The sequence below is a fragment of the Agelaius phoeniceus genome, chromosome 2, assembly GCF_051311805.1.
Source record: "Agelaius phoeniceus isolate bAgePho1 chromosome 2, bAgePho1.hap1, whole genome shotgun sequence".
Taxonomy (NCBI): domain Eukaryota; kingdom Metazoa; phylum Chordata; class Aves; order Passeriformes; family Icteridae; genus Agelaius; species Agelaius phoeniceus.
The window spans coordinates 41,956,431-41,978,514 of NC_135266.1; the positions used below are offsets into that span (position 1 = coordinate 41,956,431).

The 22,084-nt window shown below is 38.0% G+C and overlaps 1 protein-coding gene across 3 annotated transcripts in view; it reads left to right on the forward strand.

Moving 5' to 3' along the window:
* ABCC4 (ATP binding cassette subfamily C member 4 (PEL blood group)) overlaps positions 1 to 22,084 on the forward strand; it is a 142,840-nt gene that overhangs the window by 11,655 nt on the left and 109,101 nt on the right. For all 3 annotated transcript variants that reach the window (XM_054653071.2, XM_054653086.2, XM_077173557.1), the window contains exons 2-9: positions 1,590 to 1,700; positions 3,881 to 4,001; positions 4,650 to 4,874; positions 9,460 to 9,549; positions 9,885 to 10,048; positions 14,096 to 14,221; positions 16,999 to 17,248; positions 19,414 to 19,518. In XM_054653071.2, the coding sequence (XP_054509046.1) occupies positions 1,590 to 1,700; positions 3,881 to 4,001; positions 4,650 to 4,874; positions 9,460 to 9,549; positions 9,885 to 10,048; positions 14,096 to 14,221; positions 16,999 to 17,248; positions 19,414 to 19,518 (1,192 nt within the window). The remainder of the gene's footprint in view (positions 1 to 1,589; positions 1,701 to 3,880; positions 4,002 to 4,649; positions 4,875 to 9,459; positions 9,550 to 9,884; positions 10,049 to 14,095; positions 14,222 to 16,998; positions 17,249 to 19,413; positions 19,519 to 22,084) is intronic.

Here is a 22,084-nt window from a genome sequence, read left to right on the forward strand (position 1 = left end):
TGCTAAGTAGTGAAGGAACAGCACTATATAATCCCATTTGTTACTTGCAGTTGTGCCATGGAGCCTGGGAAAAAGGTTTTTACAACAGTGCTATCTTTGAAGAAACTCTCTGAGCCTCCTGTCTAGGGTTCTGCCTGCTATCCACCCTCTCTAAAACTAGCCAACAACCTTCTTGTAAGCCAGTGTATACAAAGTTTAATTAGAACATGCCTGAGCAAGAAATGTAGAGCAAGTTGATGAGTATTCATAACCACTGTTGTGGTTGTGAATAAATAAATACCCTCACTGTAAACCACCCCAGTTTTGAAATCTCACTTGTAGGTCTTCCAGAAAATAACACGCTTCACCTAGCACACCACACGTTCTTTTAAGAACACTGTTGGTGAAGTTGGGGAGTAAATAAGTATCAGAAACTAAGCAGACATTAAGAACTTTCACAGGCAGTTGAGATCAGACAGCTTGCCTTGAGTGCAAGAGTATTTTTTCCAAAACAGATCCCTGACTTCTTGATTTTGATGGTGTTAACCAGTTGAAAAAGTACTTGTAGGAAAGGCCTTAGAGCCAAAATCCATGTCTCCTGGAAACAAAATATCGCCAATTCAGCAGAGACAAACTAAATGGAAAACTGCAAGTTCCCTAACTCCATTGTTCCTGCTAAGCCATGCCTGTTTTGCACGTGTCACTCCCTTTTTCTCCATCTCATGGACAACTTGGTCACTTTTGTGCTTTATGCCACAGAACCCTCACTCTGTGGGGCACAACTGAAACTGTTTGTAGTTCCCTGATGTGTTTCAGGCTGAAGGATCCATAAAAAGGTGCATAAAAATCTACTCTTGCTGTTCCCTGACAGTTGACCTATTTGATCTAACAAAATACAGTGTTTTTCAACAAGTCTACAGTACTGCTATTATAATTTATCTTCAAAGTGTTCTCGTAAAATACTGAGCTTTTAAGAATCTTTCCACTAAGGAAAATGAGCTGTTAGGCATTATTTTCCTGTTTTGAACCTACACACTGTGTCAATGTGCTTCTGTTTATATTTCCAAACATGAGTAAGGTACAGTAATAATCCATTGTTTTCCCATTTTTAGGTTTCAGTGATTGTCTTTAAATTACTGACCTTTAATACTTGTCAAGCTGTCATTTGAACAGAAGCTACTTTTCTCGTCAAGTAAATGTTAGAAAAAATGTTTTTTAGTGTGCACGACAATTTTATTTACAGTTTTTAATATTTTAATAGTTGGGTTAAGTTCTGTTTTTTCCCTTCATATTTAAAGGAATGCTGTTTTTCCTCGAGTGTAAGGAAACACTGTGAGAAAACAAGTCCCTTAGAGCCAAGAAGGGTTGTTATGCTGGTTGTCTGGATGCCTGGGAGTAAGGTGTTATGGGCATAAAGAGATTTAGGAAGTGGGAAGTGCTTTCCCATTTGCAAGATAGGGCTTGACTTAATTCTTAGATAAAAGTGCAGTCACATGTGTGGCTGTTGAATGATTCAGGAGGGGAAAAGAAGGGGATAAAAGAATTATTATGCAAAGAAATTACTCTTTTTGGTCTGCTGGTCAGTTTACTAATAACTTGTATTTAACTAGGTGGTTGAATCCCTTATTTATTATCGGCCATAAACGGAGGCTTGAAGAAGATGACATGTATAAAGTGATGCCAGAAGATTCCTCAGAGAAGCTTGGAGAGGAGTTGCAGTGGTAAGGAGAAAAATTGTAGAATACTTTGGGTTGGAAGGCACAATTGTTCTCTTTTATTATATTAATGCTGGAGGAGGTAAAAATTTTATTTCTATTCTAAAATTAAAAGGTGTTATTGTAAAGTTTAACAAGGTTAAAAATGCTGACAAATTTAGAGCAACAAGAACTAAGAAAACTTGTTTATCATAGAGGCTTTTTAGGTTTTTTCAAGTTATACATAATGGAACTGCATTAGAATAATTCCATTATGTCATTTATAGTTAATTTGACACTTTGCAGAATGCTTGCAAAAGACAACTTTTCATCAACTGTAATTGTAGTAATCCTTAATAAATGTGTGAGTCTTCTGGCCTGTGGTAAAACAGCTGTGGAAACTTCAAATTGCTCTGTATAAAAGTGGAGAAAAAAGTTGTCTATTTTATTTCTTCTTGTTTCTTTGTTTGTTTGTTTAGAGTGCACACTGAATTAAGTGACCCTTTAAATATCTGTGTATATATAAATATATGTATGTTGAAAATCTGCCACTCACTGGTAGAGTGGGCAAGATGCCTTGGACAGCTAAACATGTATCTAGGAAGTGGTTTTTTTTTTGCCTTTAAATACTTTTTCATGGGCTTTGTACTGGTGTGTAGTGCTACGGACTCAGGGGATCTATATTTTAGTAGAAAAATATCTTCAGATAATTACTATTTATATAAATTGTCATGAACCTTCCAACAGAGAGGATTTTTGTCTTGAAATAATCTTCTGCTAAATATAGTTAGAGGAGAAGATGCCTCCTAGTGAAAGGTGGCTTCTGTATTAAGAAAGTGTGGCCTTGCTGTTTCTTGCTGTTACACTGAAGGCAGAGCAGATGGACTTTCCTGATAATTTGGTTGGGATGAGAGACTCCTCAGGAAGCAAAAAGAATCTAGAAACTAAAGGTTATGACCAGGTCTGACATCATCCTGCTCTGGATAAGTTAACTGAGGAAAGAGGGTTGGTGATAAGCTCATAGGAGTTGCTGCTTTTAATGTCTTTGTAGCTGGAGAGCTTTGTCAAATTCCATGGTTGTGTCTTCAAGCAGTTCAGGGAATTGGCTGTTGGGAGGATGGATTTTTTCCAATGATTTTTTATAGTAAAAGAACGTGCTTGCATGAGTCAGGAAATGGTAGAAGAAAAAAAAAGAGTGGTTTTTAATTCTTCAGTGTACTTGACCAAGAAGTAGGGAATATAATTCATGAATAGCTGCCTACGGAAGTCGTCTTTTCTCTTGAGCCAAGAAACCCCACAGAACCTACATAGTTTCTGTTTTCAAAGCATGTAGACAATAACTCTGTAATTCTTGTAACAAAAAAAGAGGGTAAAAATAAAAAAAAAAAGTGTTCTTATCTGTATGCTTTGAACTTTTGTGCTTTGTTGCAAAATAATTGCCTTTCATGCCTTAGACTCATTTCACCCCTCAAACTATCAAGGTCAGAGGTTTGGCAGAAAACACTTAGCCTTCAGAGGAAAGGGGGAGGTTTCTCTGTGACAGCAGTGTGTTTTAAGAAGTCTGCTTAAGTTGTGATACTTTCTTGTTAAAATCGTGCTTGTAATTGCTGTCTTTGGTTTTTATGTGAACAGATTGTGTCCTGTTTGTGGGCAGACACGTGGTGAAGGAAAGGTCTTTGCCACTCTGCTGATGAATCCTCTCCTTCAGAGAGATGTGTGAAGTGCTGGCTGACAAAATCCTCAGCAAAGCATGTGGTAGAAAAAAGACAGGGCCAGACATGAGAAAGGGTTGGACATCACAACCCCTCTGGGCAAGCACAGGGCATATGGATAGATAAAGACACTGTGCTGCCTCAGTTTAGTCCATGGTCAGGACATCATAGGATAGGAGGCTTTTAATTAAGGTGAGTGGTGACTGTCTGAACTGAGAGAAGAGATACAGGAAGGGTTCCTCATCAGCAAATATGATGATATGGTGATAATAGTCAACAGTGGTGAATTGTTTGTGATTAACCAAGAGCAAATAGGCCTATAATATTAAGTAGCGTTTATGTGACTGAGAAGACATTATTAATTCCTTTTGTTTGATTTGATTTTATTAAGGTGGTCAGGGCTATCTGGCCGTTAGTCTGAAAGTGTTTTATTCTAGGTAATTGCCTTGTGATTTTACTTCTGTCCCCCAACATCTTTTGCACTTTGTTTGTCAGGTACTGGGATAAAGAGGTCCAAAAAGCAAAAAAGAGAGGAAAAACACCACATTTAACAAAAGCCATTATTCTGTGTTACTGGAAATCCTATTTAGTTTTTGGAATTTTCACAATGATTGAGGTAAGTGGTGTAAAATGTCACAGGACCTCCTTCTTGGCTAACAGCAATGTGAAACTTGTCCACTTAGAGTGCATGACATGTACTGGTGATTTCATCCTGGACTGCTCAGAGAACCTGGTAATGTTCTCAGAAAGGTAAAACTGAGCTATAGCCCTGCAGAGACTAAAAAACTGAGTCATGACTGCAGGATTATGGAAGTGGAACAGAGAGCTCATTTCAGTGCATTATTTTTGAGACATTGCAAACCTCTGACTTGCTTTGTAAGGCTTATCTGTGTTTTATGTATCTGAGTGGGGTGCCTAATAGAAAGAGGATTTTTTGCTCTTTGTAAGTGGCTCTAAAGGACATATGGCATTTGAAAAAATGGAAGTGTAATACATACTCATGCAATTTTTATAACATCAAAGCAGGTTTTTTGGTAATTGAGAGAGTTCTCCTTGAAGTTCCTGCTAAATTTTAATGTGGAACATGTTTCTTTTGGATTGTGTGTTGATAAAAATTGGCTTGACATTTTAGAGCACAATAAAGACAAAATAATAAGGGATATAGCTTGCAGCAGTACTTGGCTCTTGTTTGCCTGTGTACAGACTTGGTTAGCACAGGGTGATAAGAAATGACTAATACTTTTCCCCCTTCTTTCTTTTTCAGGAAACCCTCAAAATAATTCAACCAATTTTTTTGGGGAAAATCATTAATTATTTTGAAAACTATGATGCCTCAGATGAGGTAGCTTTGAATTTTGCATATTGCTACGCAGGTGCTCTGTCTGTGTGCACGCTTATTCTGGCTATCATGCACCACTTATACTTCTACCATGTGCAGAGGGCTGGCATGAAGCTGAGGGTGGCCATGTGTCACATGATTTATCGGAAGGTAAGCAAACCTGTTCACAGCTGTATTTTGTATTTGACTGCTGTTCTCTCAGGGGAGTTTAAAAATGCAGTATGGAGGGGCTTGACAGCTGGCCTGCAAGCAAAGCTGAGTTAGTAGAAGAAATAACAATTGATGATTTTTGAGTGTATCCATAGCAAAGAAGAAGACGAGGCCGTCAGCGTTGAAACAGATTAGAAAAGATACATGAAAATTTTTGTAAGCTAGACTATGTGCATAAGTAGATGTGTATATGTACCTTATTAAATTTCTGTAAACTTTTTGCCAGTTATATTAACATTAATTGCTTTGCACCAATGAATATGATAAGTTATTGTGATGTAGTTAATGACTTAAGATCATGCTTTGTTAAGAGTATATAAGCTAGAAAACATGCAAAATAAAAACTTTTTTCTTCTTAGACCCTAATCACATGTGTATGTGTCACGTCCAACCTAACAGTGACAATACAGTTATTTGTTATGCCCATGATTGCAATTCCATTGAAGTTACTCATTAATAGAGACCTAATGCATGTGGAATGTGCCAGGCCTTAGATGTGTGCATGTGGCTTTGCTTTCTCTTTGGTACTGAGGTGTCTGAATGACAGCTTCAGGCCTGCTTAGTGAAGGTGGTGAGTTAAATAGCCCTTAAAGTCTTGGAAGAGCTTCTTTTTTTTGCCTCCTGCTGCTGTTGGAGAGGGACAGAGCTCCCAGGGAATGCTGGCAGCTACTCAGCCTTGCAGCTTTACCCCAGGGGAGGACATGGTGCTTGGATGTCACCATCTGCTGCAGCACTCTCAGTCTCCTGGGAATTGCTTTGCTGTCTAGATTTCCCCCCACCCCTGTTGTAGTTAATGGTGGGATTTATTAATATTTTATCCCATCAGTGATGTAGAACTAGTAGGTTGTCTTCTTTGCAGATCAGAGGCTGATCCCTTCCCTTGGGGCATCCATCAGGTTCCCTTGGGGAGTGGCAGTAGTTCTGTGGAACTGCTCCTTCCCCCTCCAGGCAGGCAGGGATGCTTGGCATCTTCACCTTTATCCCTCCTGTTTAAGGGGGAAGAGAGAGAGGAGCAGGCAGAGAAACACAGTTCAGAATCAAGTGGAATTCTAAAGGCAGGGAGTTAGTTTTTTATTACCATTTACCGGTTTTATTTGGAGTACTGCAGCCCTCCACTGAAACTGGTGAAATGTGAGAAGGGATGTGTGTTCAGGGAGCTGTGGTTTCTTTGCTGTCTCTGTGTCCTGATCAAGAAATAGCTGTCCTGAGCTACAGATGGAGTTGAGGCTGCTCTCAGAAGGAAAGTGGAGCAAGAAAAGTTGAGTTTTACTTACAGGAAGGAGCTGAGCAACATCCAGGACAAGATGCTTTTCCCAGTTGAAAATGTCTGCTTCACTCTTCTGAAGCTGTTGGCAATACCCAAACTGTGAGCCTGTCTGCTTCCAAGCAAGAAATCTCTGCTGAGAATGCTGGAAGGGAAAATGCCCCATCTTTCTATTTTCAGTGCTGCTGGAATAGTGACCTACAATTTCAGACCTCAGCAAAGAAGTTTAATTGAAGAATCAGGATTGCACAGTTGCTTTGGAATGTAAAAAAATCCACATTATTTTAACCATCAAATGTAGGTGCCATCAACTTAACACGAGCATTTATACTACTGGTGTAGGTCATGTGAAGTTTTTGGACAAAGCAGTAAAATGAGGAGAGTAAAAATGTCCCCATTTTAAGTGGTGATTACTTTTCATACACAAATTTGTTCTCTTCCTCTTTTGATACCTTGAAAAGGATCCTCTGGGAATTTGGCTCTAACATGGCACAATACTTTCTTGTACATAAACATCTCTCTAAGGTATTAATTTACCACACTGATTATCGAAACGGAATTAATGGAAAATGGATATAGTGATGGTGTTTGTTGCTGAGTTGATACTGGCTTAGAAGCTTGGAAAAGAACTATTTCTAATATGCACCCTTATTTCTAGAGATGGGATTAAATGGAAAATTAATCAGCCCTCATTTTTACTTCTGAGGATGAGGGTTGAGGTAACAGCAGAACATTGAAAAACCTTTCTAATAATTTGTCTTCATTATGTTCTGCTTATAAATAGTTCATATTTTCTCTTTAACCTCATATAGGCTTTTGAAAGAAACTTGGCTGTTTATTTACCAGCACTTTAGCAGAGTTTGTTAATTGCTGTAGAAAATAAAATCTTTGATTTGTAAGGATAAATAGATTGGATGCAAGAGCATTCTTAATAGAGAACTTCAAATGTTCAAAATTCTTAAGTTTTAGACCCTTTTTCATTTCCTGGAAAGCTCAGATCTAATTTGCAAAATCCCTGTATTCAAACACTTTAGAAGTGTTGTTACCAGTAAGAAGTATTAGTGATGCACATGGAAAACTCCTAACAAAAATGAAAGTGAAATCTGGCACATGATGACTCAGAGTCTTACGTTTTGAAATCAAAGGCTACTTTTGGGAAACTGGTTTTTGTTGGCTTTATTTTTTAAGACTTAGCTTTTAGAAGTTCTTTGAGGTCAATGTACTGACTTTAGCTGGGATGGAATTAGTTTTTCTCAGCTCATATGGGGCTATGTATCAGATGTAGTAAAAAAGAGGAAGAGACTTTTTGGTAAAAAATTGGTTATGGAAGTAAAACTGCTGCTTTGCAGTCAAGACAGATCCATTCAGCCAGGAAAATGCAAGACTTTTTTCACTTTAAAAAAAAAGAAAAAAAATCAAAACCAAGAGAGAATGAAGGAAATGCTAAAACTGCATTGCCACTGATTATGGGAATGGCTGCCTCTTCCCTGAGAAGACAAATCAGTCACAGATGAGCAGCCTCCTTTTGGCTCAGATGCTAGTGTGGTTCCTCCTGAGACTGTCTCGGTCAAAATGAGCTGGACTCACAGAATCATATTAAAATTGGTTTTGCTGCTCGGGTAGGAAGAAGTCAGGAAGGTGCTTGTGTGGGAGGTCCAAGACAGACCCAGGCCATGGGCCACTAGCAGGACCCTAGCGTGGTCTTCTGATGGTTCAGGTGAACATCAAACAGCAAATATGTTGTACAAGAGGTGCTGTGAACACATCCTGATGGGAAACTTCCCCAAACATGCATCATGTGAACTCCTGTTACTATGATCTGTGGATTTCTAACATCTTTTCTCAGAGCTTACCAACATTAATGTGTGGTGTGGAGCAAACATGATAGCAGCGGGCAGCTACCTGGGGGATTTCAGGTGAATGAGAGACAGGTGGCTTAAGACAGGGAATGAAGCAATAATTTTCTCAAATAACTAAATCTGGTCTTTCATATACCCAGTATCCTAGATTTATTTTTTGGAATGTCAGAGGAATTTCACAGTGGAGTTTTAAAGGCTTCTGCCTTTAAGTGTTTCTGCTGGTTTCAATGAAGTTAGGGTTGGGATTTTCTCTGTGATTAACAATGTCTTTCTAACACAAACGTGAGGTGCAATAAATGTAAGGAGCCTTGTTTGAAATTATGCTTTGAATAGTACTTTGATGGCTGATGTTCTTCTACTTGTTTCAAAATACTGGAACAGTATTTTTGAAACAATCAGCGCTTTTCAGGTTTGATTATTGGTCAAAAAGCAACCCTAATAATGTTTGGAGAGGGAGGAGGAGATGTGAGCTGCTTAAAAATGTGAAGTGTTTTTGAGGAGTGAACTATTTCTGTACGGAAAAATATGTAACATGCTTTTTTTTTAACATGTATATTTTTTAACATGTATATACATGTAACATGTATATTTTTTTAAACTTGTGCTGCAAACTTGTGTTTTCTCTTTAGCCAGGTGTAGGAGGAAGCAGGGTATGTTATTGGTATTTTAGAGCAATTTCAGTTTGGACCTTTACAGTAAGGTTCAGACTGCATATTTCCAGATGGGATTTTTTGGAAGGGAGGTGGTATTTTATAAACACATTTTATTTTCTATTGACTAACTTTTTTACTAATGTGTAAAAATGCTTGATATTTACTCTTGTTGTTTTTTCATAGCATGTGCTAAACTTCATTTTACATAATTCAGGAAAGTTATGATTTTTCTATAGTTTGTAAAGGGACACACTGATTTGCAAAGATAGTCTGAAATTCATAACTTGAGGGGTTTTTGCCTTCTGTCTGATAACATGTTCAAAACAGAATTGTTTCAATTGGCCAAACACTGTTCTGACTTTAATCTGGCCTTCAGGTGGAGTTTTCTGTTCCTGTTTTGTACAGACGCTCATAGTGAGGGGGAGAACAATGCACATGGAAAGTTACAGCTCTTTTGCTTAGTGCCTTGCTGTTTTGATATTTTCCTATTTTTAATCCCTTCAGACATGAAGATAGGGCATTTTTATTCTCACAGTCCTTCCATTGACTTTTTTTTTAATATACTTTTTTCTTTGGGACTTTATTTAGGATATTTAGTCTAATTTTCATTTTCTTTAAGGCTCCAATGCTCTCAGGCAAAAGATATGTGCCTTCAGCTTTAACTATGGTACTGTATTCATGTATCTTGTGTGTATAGGTGTACTGTGCTCTACAAGCTGTGATAATTTGAACTGTTCTGACTTTTTTAGGCACTTCGTCTCAGTAATGTAGCTATGGCAAAAACTACCACTGGTCAGATAGTAAACCTGCTGTCAAACGATGTCAACAAATTTGATCAAGTAAGGAGTGTTTTACAGATCTTTCCAAGGGGGCTGAAGAAATTGTGGGGTTGGAGTCCATAAAGTTTTGTTTAAAACTGGTGATTAAATGTTTCTAATGAACATTTCTTCTAGATGTTTCTTAAACATAGAATGTTTTGTATTGGAAGGGACCTTAAAGATTGTCTTGTTCCAGCTCCCTGCCGTGGGTAGAGGCACCTTCCAACAAGCAGGTTGCTCATAGCCCCATCCATCCTGGCCTTTCCACAGGCAGAAGTACTTCCTAAATGTTACTAGGGGTTTAATTTGTTAGCTAAGATCAAAAGTTAATTTTTGATTCTTAACTATTTGTTTAGGTAACAATTTTCTTGCACTTCTTGTGGGCTGGACCACTTCAAGCTATAGCAGTAACAGTACTTCTCTGGATGGAAATAGGCCCATCATGTCTTGCAGGAATGGCAGTTCTGATTATTCTTCTTCCTGTGCAGACCTGCATTGGGAGGCTTTTCTCTTCCCTCAGGTAAGGCTGCATGTTTTTGGTTGTAGCTGTTTTCTGTGCTGGGTTTTAAAATGTGTATATTGGGTGGAGGCAGAGTATCAGCATATGTCTGGTGATATTTTTTGCAGTGTCTCTTATCTTTGCCCATGTTTTTTAGAGCTGCTAATGTGAGATATCTGAATTCCAGATTATGGACTTGAAGTGGTCTGTCATCCAACCATGTTGAAAATATCTGCTATTTATTATCCAGTGCATGAAATGAGTCTGGCTATTTCTGTAGCTACCTCGCTGTAGATCATGGCACAGAATTGTGGAACCTGAGCTTTGCCTTCCTGCAGGAATTCTTGGGGAGTGGTTACTCCACAGGGGATGTAGTCAGCCCTTCTCTGTGTGACTTACTGGGGTGACACAGGTGTTGCAGCAGAAGGCTCTGCAAGTTTCTTGTTCAAAGGTCTTGCTCTCTCTCCTCCATGACTAAGATGCAGAGAGAAAAAACGAGGAAGGAACTGAGAGAGAAGGGAAGAAAAATTTATCATGGTGGTTTTGATGCCAGCTATGAGGTTTCCAGCTGCAAGGTTCTAGGCTGTGGAGATAAGAGTTTGGAGTAATTTTCCACTGTCAGACAAATTTAATTTGTTTTTCTGTAACTTTATCCTAAAAACCCCAGCAAGATTTGCCTCTATTGGGATTGTTGAGGCAAGTTCTTGCATCTAGGTTTTCTGTTTCTTGTGTAATTAGTCACGCTTGACTTACATTATGACTTTATAAAAGGCTTTTACACTTAATTGGAAATATTTTTGTGTTCCTTTACTCTGTATACATATGCTTAGGAGTGCCAGGCATCTTTCTTTGCATCTTTTTGTTGAATAGGTTCCTTTTAGCTCTTTGGGTAAGTAAAATTTCTGTGAGTGAGTTACTGGTTGTTTTTTTTTTCAAGTTGTATTTCAAGACAAATTTTCTAGGTATACTGAGCCTGGCATTGCCATTGCATGGCCAGGTGTGAAGAGAGAGATGAGAATTAAAAATGAAAACAACTTGTAGACCTCTTCATTTGCAACCAGTGTGGTAGTCTTCAGTCATTACATTCATGTGCTGTTTCTCAAATAATGCTCAAGGGCTATTTCTCAAATAATGATCCATTCAGAGTTCTCTGTCAAATTCTAAGAGCTTTTCTTTTTATGATAAAGCCTGGTTGTAGAACACTCACTATATGTTCTTAGGTGTGTATTTTCACTGCATGTGCAATATGCATGCAGAAGTATCAAGCTGCTTCATTGCTGTTTTTCATTAGTTCTAAGTTTTTGAGGTTTGAGTCAATAATTAAAATACCTAGTGCTTTATCTGTGGTGGCAGGCTTTAGTATCCCCGTTTTACAGATGGGAAACTGAGGCATAAAGAGATTAATGGACTTTTCCAGGATCAGACAAGAGGGTGACAAAAATCTCTTTCTTGAAGGTATGTATTTAAAAAAATAATCAGTGGCAATGTAACAGTGTTTGGGTTTTTTTACCCATTCAGTTACAGCCACTTGTTTGGATGCAGTGCAAAGGAAAGAATTTTTTAACCAGAAAAGCTTCTGCTCCTCTCCATGTGCACAGATCTTCCTCTCTGTGAACAGAAATGTGCAATGAACAGAAGGAGTTAATGGTAAAACTGAATAGATTTTAGCTCTGAGTGAGCTGATGAGTGTGTTCACCTGGCATTTGCTGGGAATCTGCATGGATTTAAGGAAGGCAGCCTATGAAGAAGTAATTTAAGGATTAAAGCTTTTGCTAAAATCCAAGCATGCTCGGTGTGGCAGTTAATTTGTGCTATTATTCAGCGTTGTTCTGTGACTCAGTCGTGTCAACACACATGAACACCAGTTCATGGTGCAGCCTCTGGCCTCAGTGCTCTGGGAGTTGGCAGATATGGATTTGGTATCCACTGCACTCTGCAGGATTGCTTTTACTTGCACAAGTACGAGAAGTTGGTGCAAAATACACATGACCCAATATATTATTTGAGAAACAGTTGAGTTATTGGACTGAAGACCATTTTATATGTATTTTATTCACAAGAGCTGGATGCTTTCATTGCTTAGTCATGCAACTGTAGTATTTTTATTTAAAGTCCTTTTTCTTGAAGATAAAAACTGTGTCTAACTGCTGTGTCAGACATAATTAAAACCCACCAAATATGCCTTGTGAAAGCAAAAAGGAATTTTGTAGCTACATTAATTTAGAATGGTTTTTAGTATCATAGAGGGGTCTTTTCAGACAAAAATTTTCAGGTCCTTTCTTACTGCACTTTCTTATTGACATGCTATGTGAGCTGATCTGTTTGTACTCTGAACTTAATATTTTTGAAACCAGGGACATGTCTTTCTCTGCAGTAATTTACCATCAATGCAGTGGTTGTCTGTATATTTGAAGCCATTATACAACATCACTGAGCCTGTGGCTTCTGGTATGTATGTACAAAATATACTTATTGCAAAGTAGGGGAGTGTAACTTGAAAAATTTTTTTAAAGGACCACTCCCCCAGCCTCCTGAGCATTTTAAAGCAATTTGAAACAGGATGGTTACTATGATGACATTTCAGCAGGAAAACTGAAAAAATGGTTTATGAGAACTACAGCCTTTTTTGAGTCTCACCATTATAAAAAAAGAAACCTCTGTTAACTTTATTATTTAATCTATCGTCTTCAACTTTCTATTATGTGGAGACAAAGCCTGGAAGTTAAGTTCATGATTGTAGGTGAGAGTTGTTTGCTGCTGCAGAGCCACGAGCAACAGATGCTTTTCCAGTGGTGGTGGGTGTATGGGGAAGAAATGATGAGCTATTACATGATTGAAGCAATTGTTTTTCTGTTACTGTTTCTTTTTGAAAAAGGGGAAGGATGAAGTAGCAAAGATAATCTCATTCCATGTTGATGTGGTTGGTTTAGTCTAAGTTATTTTCCTCAGTGTTATTAAGAATCCATGATTACACTAGGGCTAAGTTTCTAAATGCCTTTTGTAAGTTCCCTTGTATAAATATTTTTTAATACCCTGCTTCAGCCATCCTAACATTTTTGGAACGCTGGTGCTGAGAAGTTTTTTGAAATGACGAGTAGGTGCTTGAAATTCTTTGAAGTTGCGTTCTTTAATTATGGTGATTTCTTCCAGTGTATCCCAGAGATCTTTCAGGGGACAGGTTAAGCTGAGAAAGCCTGCTAAAAAGGCATACCTTCTAAAAAGATTTGAATTTTTATTAGTGATCTCTGAATCTTAACTTTCATTGTTATATGGAAAAATAAGTAATTTAGCAGGTAAAGGTATGTTTTATCAAAATAAGGTCTACCATAGCTCTCCATGTGCAAAGTGTTTGTCTACATCAATGAATTCAGAATTGTAATGGGATCTATTAGCATGATTTATGCATTTATTATGTGGCTTCTAACTTTCAATGGTTTTTTCCTAATTAAAACTGTGACTTTATTATTTAATTATATATATTTTTCATTTTTTCCATCAGTGCAAACATAGTGTGGAACTAAAATAGATATATTTAAATTAGTGTTAATTACAATTAATGATTAAATAATTTTTTTAAAGAAACCATATCTAGATTATCTAATGAATTATGGCTCATGTGCTAAGTAGTCTCTGCTTCAACTCCAGTTAATCCTAAAAAGTCACAAATGAGGCCAATTTCTTTACCAACATCAGGAGAACTTTATAGCAAGTCTGGTTGTTTTGGTATTTTGAAATCTTTTTAAAGTAATTTTCTGATTTTTGTTTAGTTCTAAATGCAATAAACAACAGATATGTTGTTTAAGGAGTACTGCATGTTTGCACAAACTGACACATAGTCCTGAACATTGAATCAGCTCTCAGTTCCCTGAGAAGCAAGAATACAAACATACCAAGTGTGTCTGCTGTGTGTCAGCTTTAAGATGCTGGTCTTCAGGAAAACCCTTTAATGCAATTACAGTTTTGTGAATCGTCTTTACAAATAAAAGCAAAGACTTCATACATATGTTATGTGTTCATAAATAGTCTTCTTTAGGGAATCTAAGGATTTTTCCTTTGTCCTATTTTCAGAAGCAAGACAGCTGCCTTAACAGATGTCAGGATTAGGACCATGAATGAAGTGATAAGCGGTATGAAGATAATAAAGATGTACGCTTGGGAAAAATCATTTGCGGAACTTGTGAATGGTTTAAGAAGGTAATCCTGGAAAGATACAGCTTGATGTATGATCAGTGTCATTTTCCATTTTTTACATGTGAATAAGTGTTTTATTTTGTGCTTTAAAATGCAGTTTGCATGCAGTTTTTGAGCTTTTTTTTTAATTTTTATATAGCAACAGTGGAGGAATGAAGATACATTTTAAGGGAATAAAAAATTTAAAAATCCTCAAAACTTCAATACTTCAGGCTTTTTTATGCTTCTTTTAACACTCGTGTTAAAAATGAGCAACTAATAAGCTGTAGCAGTTGTAATGCAGTAATTTTACCCTCCTTTTATGCACTTTATTACCACCTGGGAAAGGTAGAAGGGAGAAAGACAGCGGGTCAGAAATTCCGTGGTTACTCAACTAGCAAGGCCAGCTGAGTTTGGTATCCTGAGACAGTTCATTTCAGAGGTTCTTTGACATCAGATTAAAACATACTAATACATTTGATTTTCAGTCAGTATTTGCCCTTTTTCTTGACACTGTAACAGCATTCAGTACTAAAGGTTAACTGTAGGAGTTTGGGTGCATATTTCTGATTTTCATGTCATGTACCCCTCCAGCATATGAGTAGAAGGTTGGTATTCTGCTGCAGATTATCTGACTTTTTTAGTTTTAAATGTTTAATTTTGGAAGTCCTTTTCTTGAAAGGAATTTTTTTGCTTTACATCCATGTGCAGGCTTGCAAACTTGCAAATGTTCCCTGAGATGTTCCTTCCCATGCACATAATTGCTTTCCTCTGTTGGATTATAGGATCCTGTGCTGATTGAATGTTCATGACTGATGGGAAGCTTTAGTGTCTTGCATGGAGCCAGAAAGAATATTTCTTTATTGAAAGCTTCCTCAGTGGGTTATATTCACATCACTAAATTTTAGATTTCCAAATTCAACACCTCATTAGGATTAGAGGCTTCCTTTTTAATGTTGGAAAGAAATGAGATCTTTTAGAACACACCTTGAGCCTTCTTTCCTTTCTTGAGCTGTGTTGTGGAAAACTGTAATTAAAACTCTTAAATTTAGCCAGATGCTTTATTGTCCAGTATTTCCACATTGGCCTTTAACAGTGGCTGAGATGTCATCTGAACTGCTCCATTGCTCTTTTTTCCTTGTGTCTGTCTGTATTAGTTTCCTGTTATGCAAGTTTGTGCTTCAAGACAGTGTAATATATTATATGCAGCCTGCAGCTAGGTTGCAATTTATCTGGTATTTATGGAGAGTAGCACAAAAAACTTGCCGATTATCCACAGATAATGAGAGGATTATTAAGGATTATTAAAGGGTGGGAAAAGAGTTTCATCCAGGGTTGTAGAAGTAATTGAATTAGACCCAATTCAAATAGTTTACATACAAATGTTCCTTCTCTGTACTCTGGAGGAGATTAGAGATGGTGAACCCTTAAGCTGAAAAAAGAAGTCTTTGAAACTCTTTAAAAGTCTGTCAGTTCAGCCAATTTGGCAAATATAGTGGGAAAGTTGCTTAACTAGTTTTCCAGTAGTGCATCCTGCATCTTTTTCTTCTTTAAGTGGTGACTTAATTTACTTCAAATTGTATAATCACAACTTGAGCTTCTAATCTTAATGTATAGTTCCAAGTGGAAGGTGATCAAAATTATTAAGATTTTCCCTAAGAATTGCCAGAATATGTGGAAAGAGAAATTAGGAATTGTTTTGGAATTTTATATTTGATAGTATTAAGTAGACAAAAAGTAGAATATATGGAGAAGGAGTAAGTTGTTTTGGCTGTCTTAATAAAGAAAAATGATTATATTAATAAGGAGGCAAGCCCGATAGCATCCACATTGTAGTAGATGATAGTGCAGTAACATTTTGAGGATTGAACTTGTTGAGTCATTTAGAAGTGGAAACTGCAATTAAATGAAATGGAAATTGAGAACAAATGCATCAGCACCTTTTGAGTTGCTGGAGGGAGACTTTTGTCTCTGTGCAGTACTTCAGTAACTATTTAGCTTGGGCAATGACTGGCAGAACAGTCACTGGCCTCACAGTTCAGTGTTTTCTTAATTTATGAACCAGAATTCCTTGAGCAAAAGAAGCCAGGAGCAGAGTCCAAATTGGGAAGGATTTAGACTGAGATGAAAGGAAATACTCTAAATCCTGTGATACAGCTTGAGGAGCAGCAGCTGAATAATGGCAGATACTTGGGCCATGGGCAAACTCTTGATCTTCTGGAAGTTGCCCTGGTTTTTTCGACTGCAGAGTATGTGTTGGTCTTGTCATGAGTTTTGTGACTGAACTCCAGTGGATTTTGATATTGGAAGGATAAGGAGTTTGTGGGTTCTTGTGGGTGTTTGTGGTTGCTTTATACAGTTTTTTTCTCCTCTTTGCTATTGCATCCAGCCCAAAGATATTTGAAGCAGATTCGAATCTGAATTTAAATACTAGTTTGAATAGAGAAGAAAAAAAATAGTACGTTAGTTTTCTGACTCTGAAAAATAATTTTTTCTATAGCTATTAAGATATTAAATAAAATGAATTTCTCCTTTGAATTTCCAAGCCTCTTAAATTCTGGTTGATTTTTTGTTTGTTTTTTTTTTTTGTGGGTTTTTTAGGTTTGTTTATTTGGTTTTGGTTTTGTTTTGTTATTTACCATATAACATGTTTTCTTCACCGTTTGCATATGAGTTGGGGTGGTGCAAGCGCAGGAGAAAGGATGTGAAAATACAATCCTGTTGGGGGGTTTCCCTCCTGTTGTTGAGAGTAGCAGTAATGGGAGAGATTGATGTGATTTGTTTATGTTCTGCATTTTTAGGAAGGAGATTGCCATGGTTATGAAAAGCTCTTACCTTCGAGGACTGAACTTAGCCTCGTTCTTTGTGGCAAGCAAAATTACAGTGTTCATGACTTTCTTGGCATATGTACTGCTTGGGAATGTCATCTCTGCAAGCAGGGTGTTTGTGGCAGTGTCCCTGTATGGAGCAGTGAGACTCACAGTGACCCTGTTCTTCCCTTCGGCCGTGGAGAGAGTGTCCGAGTCGGTGATCAGCATCCGGCGGATCAAGGTAGCGTTACTGACTGGGAGGGGGTCTGCATTCCTTCTCTTACTCTACCTTTGTTCCTTCTCTTACTCTGCCTTTGTCTCTTACTCTACGTTTGTCACTGACAAATGCAGCCTTATTATGGTTTTGCAGTTTGGGATCTGTAATGAAATAACCTGTTTTGGAAAAGGAATGTGTCTCTGCCTAGGAAGGATGTTGAGATGCTTGAGCGCGTCCAGAGGAGGGCAACTAGGTTGGTGAGGGGTTTGGAGCACAAGTCCTATGAGGAATGGCTGAGGGAGCTGGGTGTGTTTAGCCTGGAGAAAAGGAGACTCAGAGGTGACCTTATCACTCTCTGCAACTTCCTGAAAGGTGGCTGTAGTCAGGTGGGGTTGGTCTCTTTCTCCAGGCAGGAACTGACAGAACCAGAGGACACAGTCTCAAGTTGCATCAAGGGAAATATAGGTTGGATATTAGGAAACAGTTTTTTACAGAACGGGTGAGGAAGTTCTGGAATGGTCTGCCTGGGAAGGTGGTGGAGTCACCATCCCTGGATGTGTTTAAGAAAAGACTGGATGTGGCTCTCAGTGCCATGGTTTAGTTGAGGTGTTAGGGCATGGGTTGGACTCAATGATCTTGAAGGTCTCTTCCAGCCTTGTCATTCTGTGAATTCTGCGAATTTTGTATGCAGGTACAAAAAACATGATACGCACTGTAGAGTCGGCTGAGAGGTAGGAGAAAAGTATTCATGGCAAAGAGGTGTTGTAGACATTTCTGAAGTGAGAGGAACATGTGTACAGGTATGCAGGCATGCTGGGATTGGGGTTTGAAGAACAAAGCAGGCTGGTGGGAGCTATAGGATTCATATTTCACGCTGCAGTACCCTGTGATCTGTGGAGGATAGGTGTGAACCCTAGCTTCTCTCTTGTGGCTGCTTTCAGTGCTGGAGTGAAGACTCAAATGAAGTAAGGATGAGCATTGGTAGTGCTGATGCTGGTCTGACAGAGCCAGCATCATGTTCTGATGCTCTTTGGTGTTAACAGGAGTGTGTTTTACACCTTGGACCACTGTTAAAATGCTTGGCTTCTCACTGCACTCCATAACAATGCCCACCAGCTGGAGTCTGAGCAGTACCTCTGTGCCTGGAAAAGCCTAGCAGTAATCTCCCTGCCCTCCCATGGCTCCTGACATCCTCCTCCTGCTCCCTCTTAGTTACTGCTTTCTGTAAGTCTTCAGCAGCTACCTCACATCTGCAAACTCTTAGCTGAGCACTTGTTAACTAGTCTTGGCTTCTATGATCAAGACATTCCTTCTCTTCCCAAAAGATTGTGTGCTGCTGCCTATTTAAGGTCCTTAGACTCCATGAGTCAAAGGATAAAAGAAATTTTTTTTTAGGTTTTGTCATAAAACTGTGGCAGCTGTTAACCTTAAAAGTTTTCTGTGGAAATAGCCCCTTTCCTTTCTAAATGTGTTTGGGCTATTGAAAATCCAGCATCAGGAAAGGTGTGGCAGAAGTGTGGCTATGGTACAAAGTGTGTGCTTATGCAAATTGAAGGAAGAGTTTGCTGACTGGGATGTAATGTAGAACAGAAGTGCAGTAGGGAAAGTGAAGTGAGCCAGCTTTGCAGATGTAAGCAAGTTTCTCTTTTTGTTCATGTCCTGGACTTTAAAATGAGGAAGTGTTCAGAGAGTGTTCTGTCTTCTATTGGCCACTTGAAGAATGCTTAATAGAGACAATGGACAGCTGCTTACTGCATCCTTGTTATTCTTCAATGAAATAACAGAAGCCTTTGCCAGCAGTGGAATGAGAATGTGTTGCAGGGAGGGTTTGACCTCTTCTGCATGGAAAGAGGGAGGTAAACAATTAAAAAGTTGTTAGTAATTCAGGGAAAAGACAGGACAGGTTCTTTAGATCCATTTCTTTCTGGAATTCTTTATTGAGCAGGTGGTTGTTAGAGTCCTCTCCTATGAAGTCTGCACATCTGGAGGTTTTTAGGGAGGGAGAGCTAGCTAGTTAAACGTACACTGTTGAAGTTGTGCATTGCCTTGGAAATGCAATTCTTTGATCAGTTTGTGGTTGTTTTTTCCAACCCATAAATAATGTTGTGTATGCTGCCTTCAAAAAATGTGTTCCTTTCCCATTCTTAGTCTCACTTTAGGCAATATCCTCTGCTTTTCTTTTATTGCAGAACTTTCTGATGCTTGATGAGGTCTCACACTTCCAGCCACAGCTGCATGGCAGTAATGAAAATATCATTCTTCATGTTCAAGATTTGACTTGCTTTTGGGATAAGGTAAATTTACTTGCATATTCAATATATTGGTGCTGTCAGCATTTGAAGTCCAAAATGCAGTGTGGGTATGTATAGTGTGCTGATAGTTTGTATTCCATTCTTTGTGTTTGAGAATCCTTTCAGTATGTTGAGCTAACTCCGGAATAGTAAGGAAGACTATCAAGTGCATCTTAAAAGCAGCTATTTCTCAATACTATACTAAATAAAAAGCTTTGTGTTTCTCAGGGAAAATATCTCTTTTTTATTAAGGAGCACTGTATTGTGGCTGAGGTACTTAAATTGTAATTAAGGACAGATAGCACAGCAAGGTTGGCCTTATTGTGTGGGGTTTTTTTCTGTAACTGAATGCTTGATCAGTCCATTAGTCTAGAACCAGTACAATATTATACTTGTCACAACAGGTTTGAAAGCTTTAGAGACGAGTCAGCACATATTTATTGCTCTGTAGTTTGAGACTGTTCAACTGCACATTTTTTCTACCTAAAATGCACCAAACTCACCAAAATGGCTAGAAAAAGGGACAATAAACATGTGATAAATTTATTATATTTTTCTTTTATGAAATAAAGGCAAGGGTTGACTGTTTCTGTTTTAAAAGTCTAATTGCTATGGTAAGCAGCAATTTGTGAGGAACTGTTGGTGCTATTGCAGCCTGGCAGTATCCTCACACAGGAGAGACTTCAGTCTCCATTAGAAGTGCTGGAAGCTCTAAAAATTATAAATGGATCAGGATACTGGCATTACTTTTGCATATAAATGTAATACAAATAAGACATTACATATTTCACTTTCTAAGTCCTGTTCCACTACCTGTGCTGTGTCCCAAGGAAAATCAGGTGTGAAAACATATGAGGTGAGGATCTATGTACTTGTAGCTACATAGCTGCAAAAGAAGATTACAGTTTTATTCTGCTTTACTTTCTCAGACTTCTCTGTGGCATCAATATTTCTGAGGCATTGATCAAGCTTTTAAAAATTAATAGATATGAAAGAGTTGATTGTGAATACATTCTAATGCAAAATGCAGTGTATTGCTTAATCTTTGTTTTCTTCTCAAACTGACTTTGGTACCACCATTAAGAATTTACAGGAAATGGTTGCATAAAGTGCCCATAAACCACTGTTTTTTTCTCATTAGTTGTTTATATTGCATAAAGCAGGGTAGCATGACTGGAATTACTGATTTCCTTTCAGTTAAAACCAAAACCCGAACCAAGCCATCCACAAAACTGTTAATGTAACTTCCATTTTGATATTTAATTGCAGCGTGCTTGGGAGAAGAGCATTTCCCTCAGAACTGTTAAGATTTGCTTTGAAAGTTTCTACTATATACTGTTAAAATGATGCAAAATAATTGTATAGACTTGCTCACTGAAAAAAAGTGCTAAGTTCTGATAGAGACAAGTTATGAAAAGAATAATATAAATATGTATCCTTTGTCAAGCAGTAGGTTTAGCTTGCTACCCTTACTAAGTTTCTCAAGACACTTTGGATGTCTGTACAGACACTCTACAGCAGGATAATTTTTTTTTTATTTTTTAGCGATTGTGTGCCAAAAGCGATGCTAAAAACACCAACCAAGAAGCAACCCATGAATCCAAAATCACTTGATGTGAAAAAGGAATTATTAGCTACACTTTTAGGAAAACAGCCTAACATGGTGTATTACAGTTTCTCAAAAGATAAACAAAACAAATTAATTCCTGGTCACACTCTTGTTTTACTTAGGCAAGTATTATCTGAGTACCACAGGCTAGTCTGATACCAGCATGGAACTAGTGATTCTTCAGTACAGCTTTTTACTGATGTTCCTTGAATTTACAGAACAGTGTGTCAGCTCAACTGAGCAACTTCAGATTTAAAACTTCAGCATTTGAGCAGAGGCCACATTTATCCCTTGTAATTTTAGTCCTTACATGAGAAGCCTAAGTAGTATAGTGCTTTCATGCAATATATGATCTCTGTGTCCCTTTGGTGGGCAGAACTATTTCATTTTCTTGTGTGTAGGATGTATAAGGTCTGCCCAAGCTCACCTAAGGAGTTGCTCCTCTGAAGGGATCATTCTTGTGTCCTCTTGTCCTTGCATTCTCTGTCTGTTCCCTCCCTTGTGCTGGTTGTTAATGCTGCTTTGTATGACCTTGTGGTGAAGCAGCTTGCAGGGATAAAGCAATAGAAAATGAATCACTTTTAATGAGATCAGTTTTCTGATAGCTGAGTCCCATAAACAACACATGCAAGGTTAGGCAGAAGGAGGAAAGTTAGAGACACAGCAAGCTGACAGGGCACAGGGGGGAGCTGGGACATTTCTGATAATGAGCTGCCAGGTGTACTTAGCTGCAATATTAGTCTGTGCTCTAATTTAAGTGCCTCAGTTTAGTGCCTAAAAATAGGTGTGGTGAATTCAGGACAAATTGTCTTTAATTATAAGGAATGCTATTTTGGAAAAATACCATGTTTCTTAGTTGTGTGTGGCTGTGCTGTTTGCTTGAATTACTACTTTTGTGTAGGCTGTATGATAAATTCCAACTGCTTTAATGTATAGTACAGCAGTAATAGTTTAAAAACT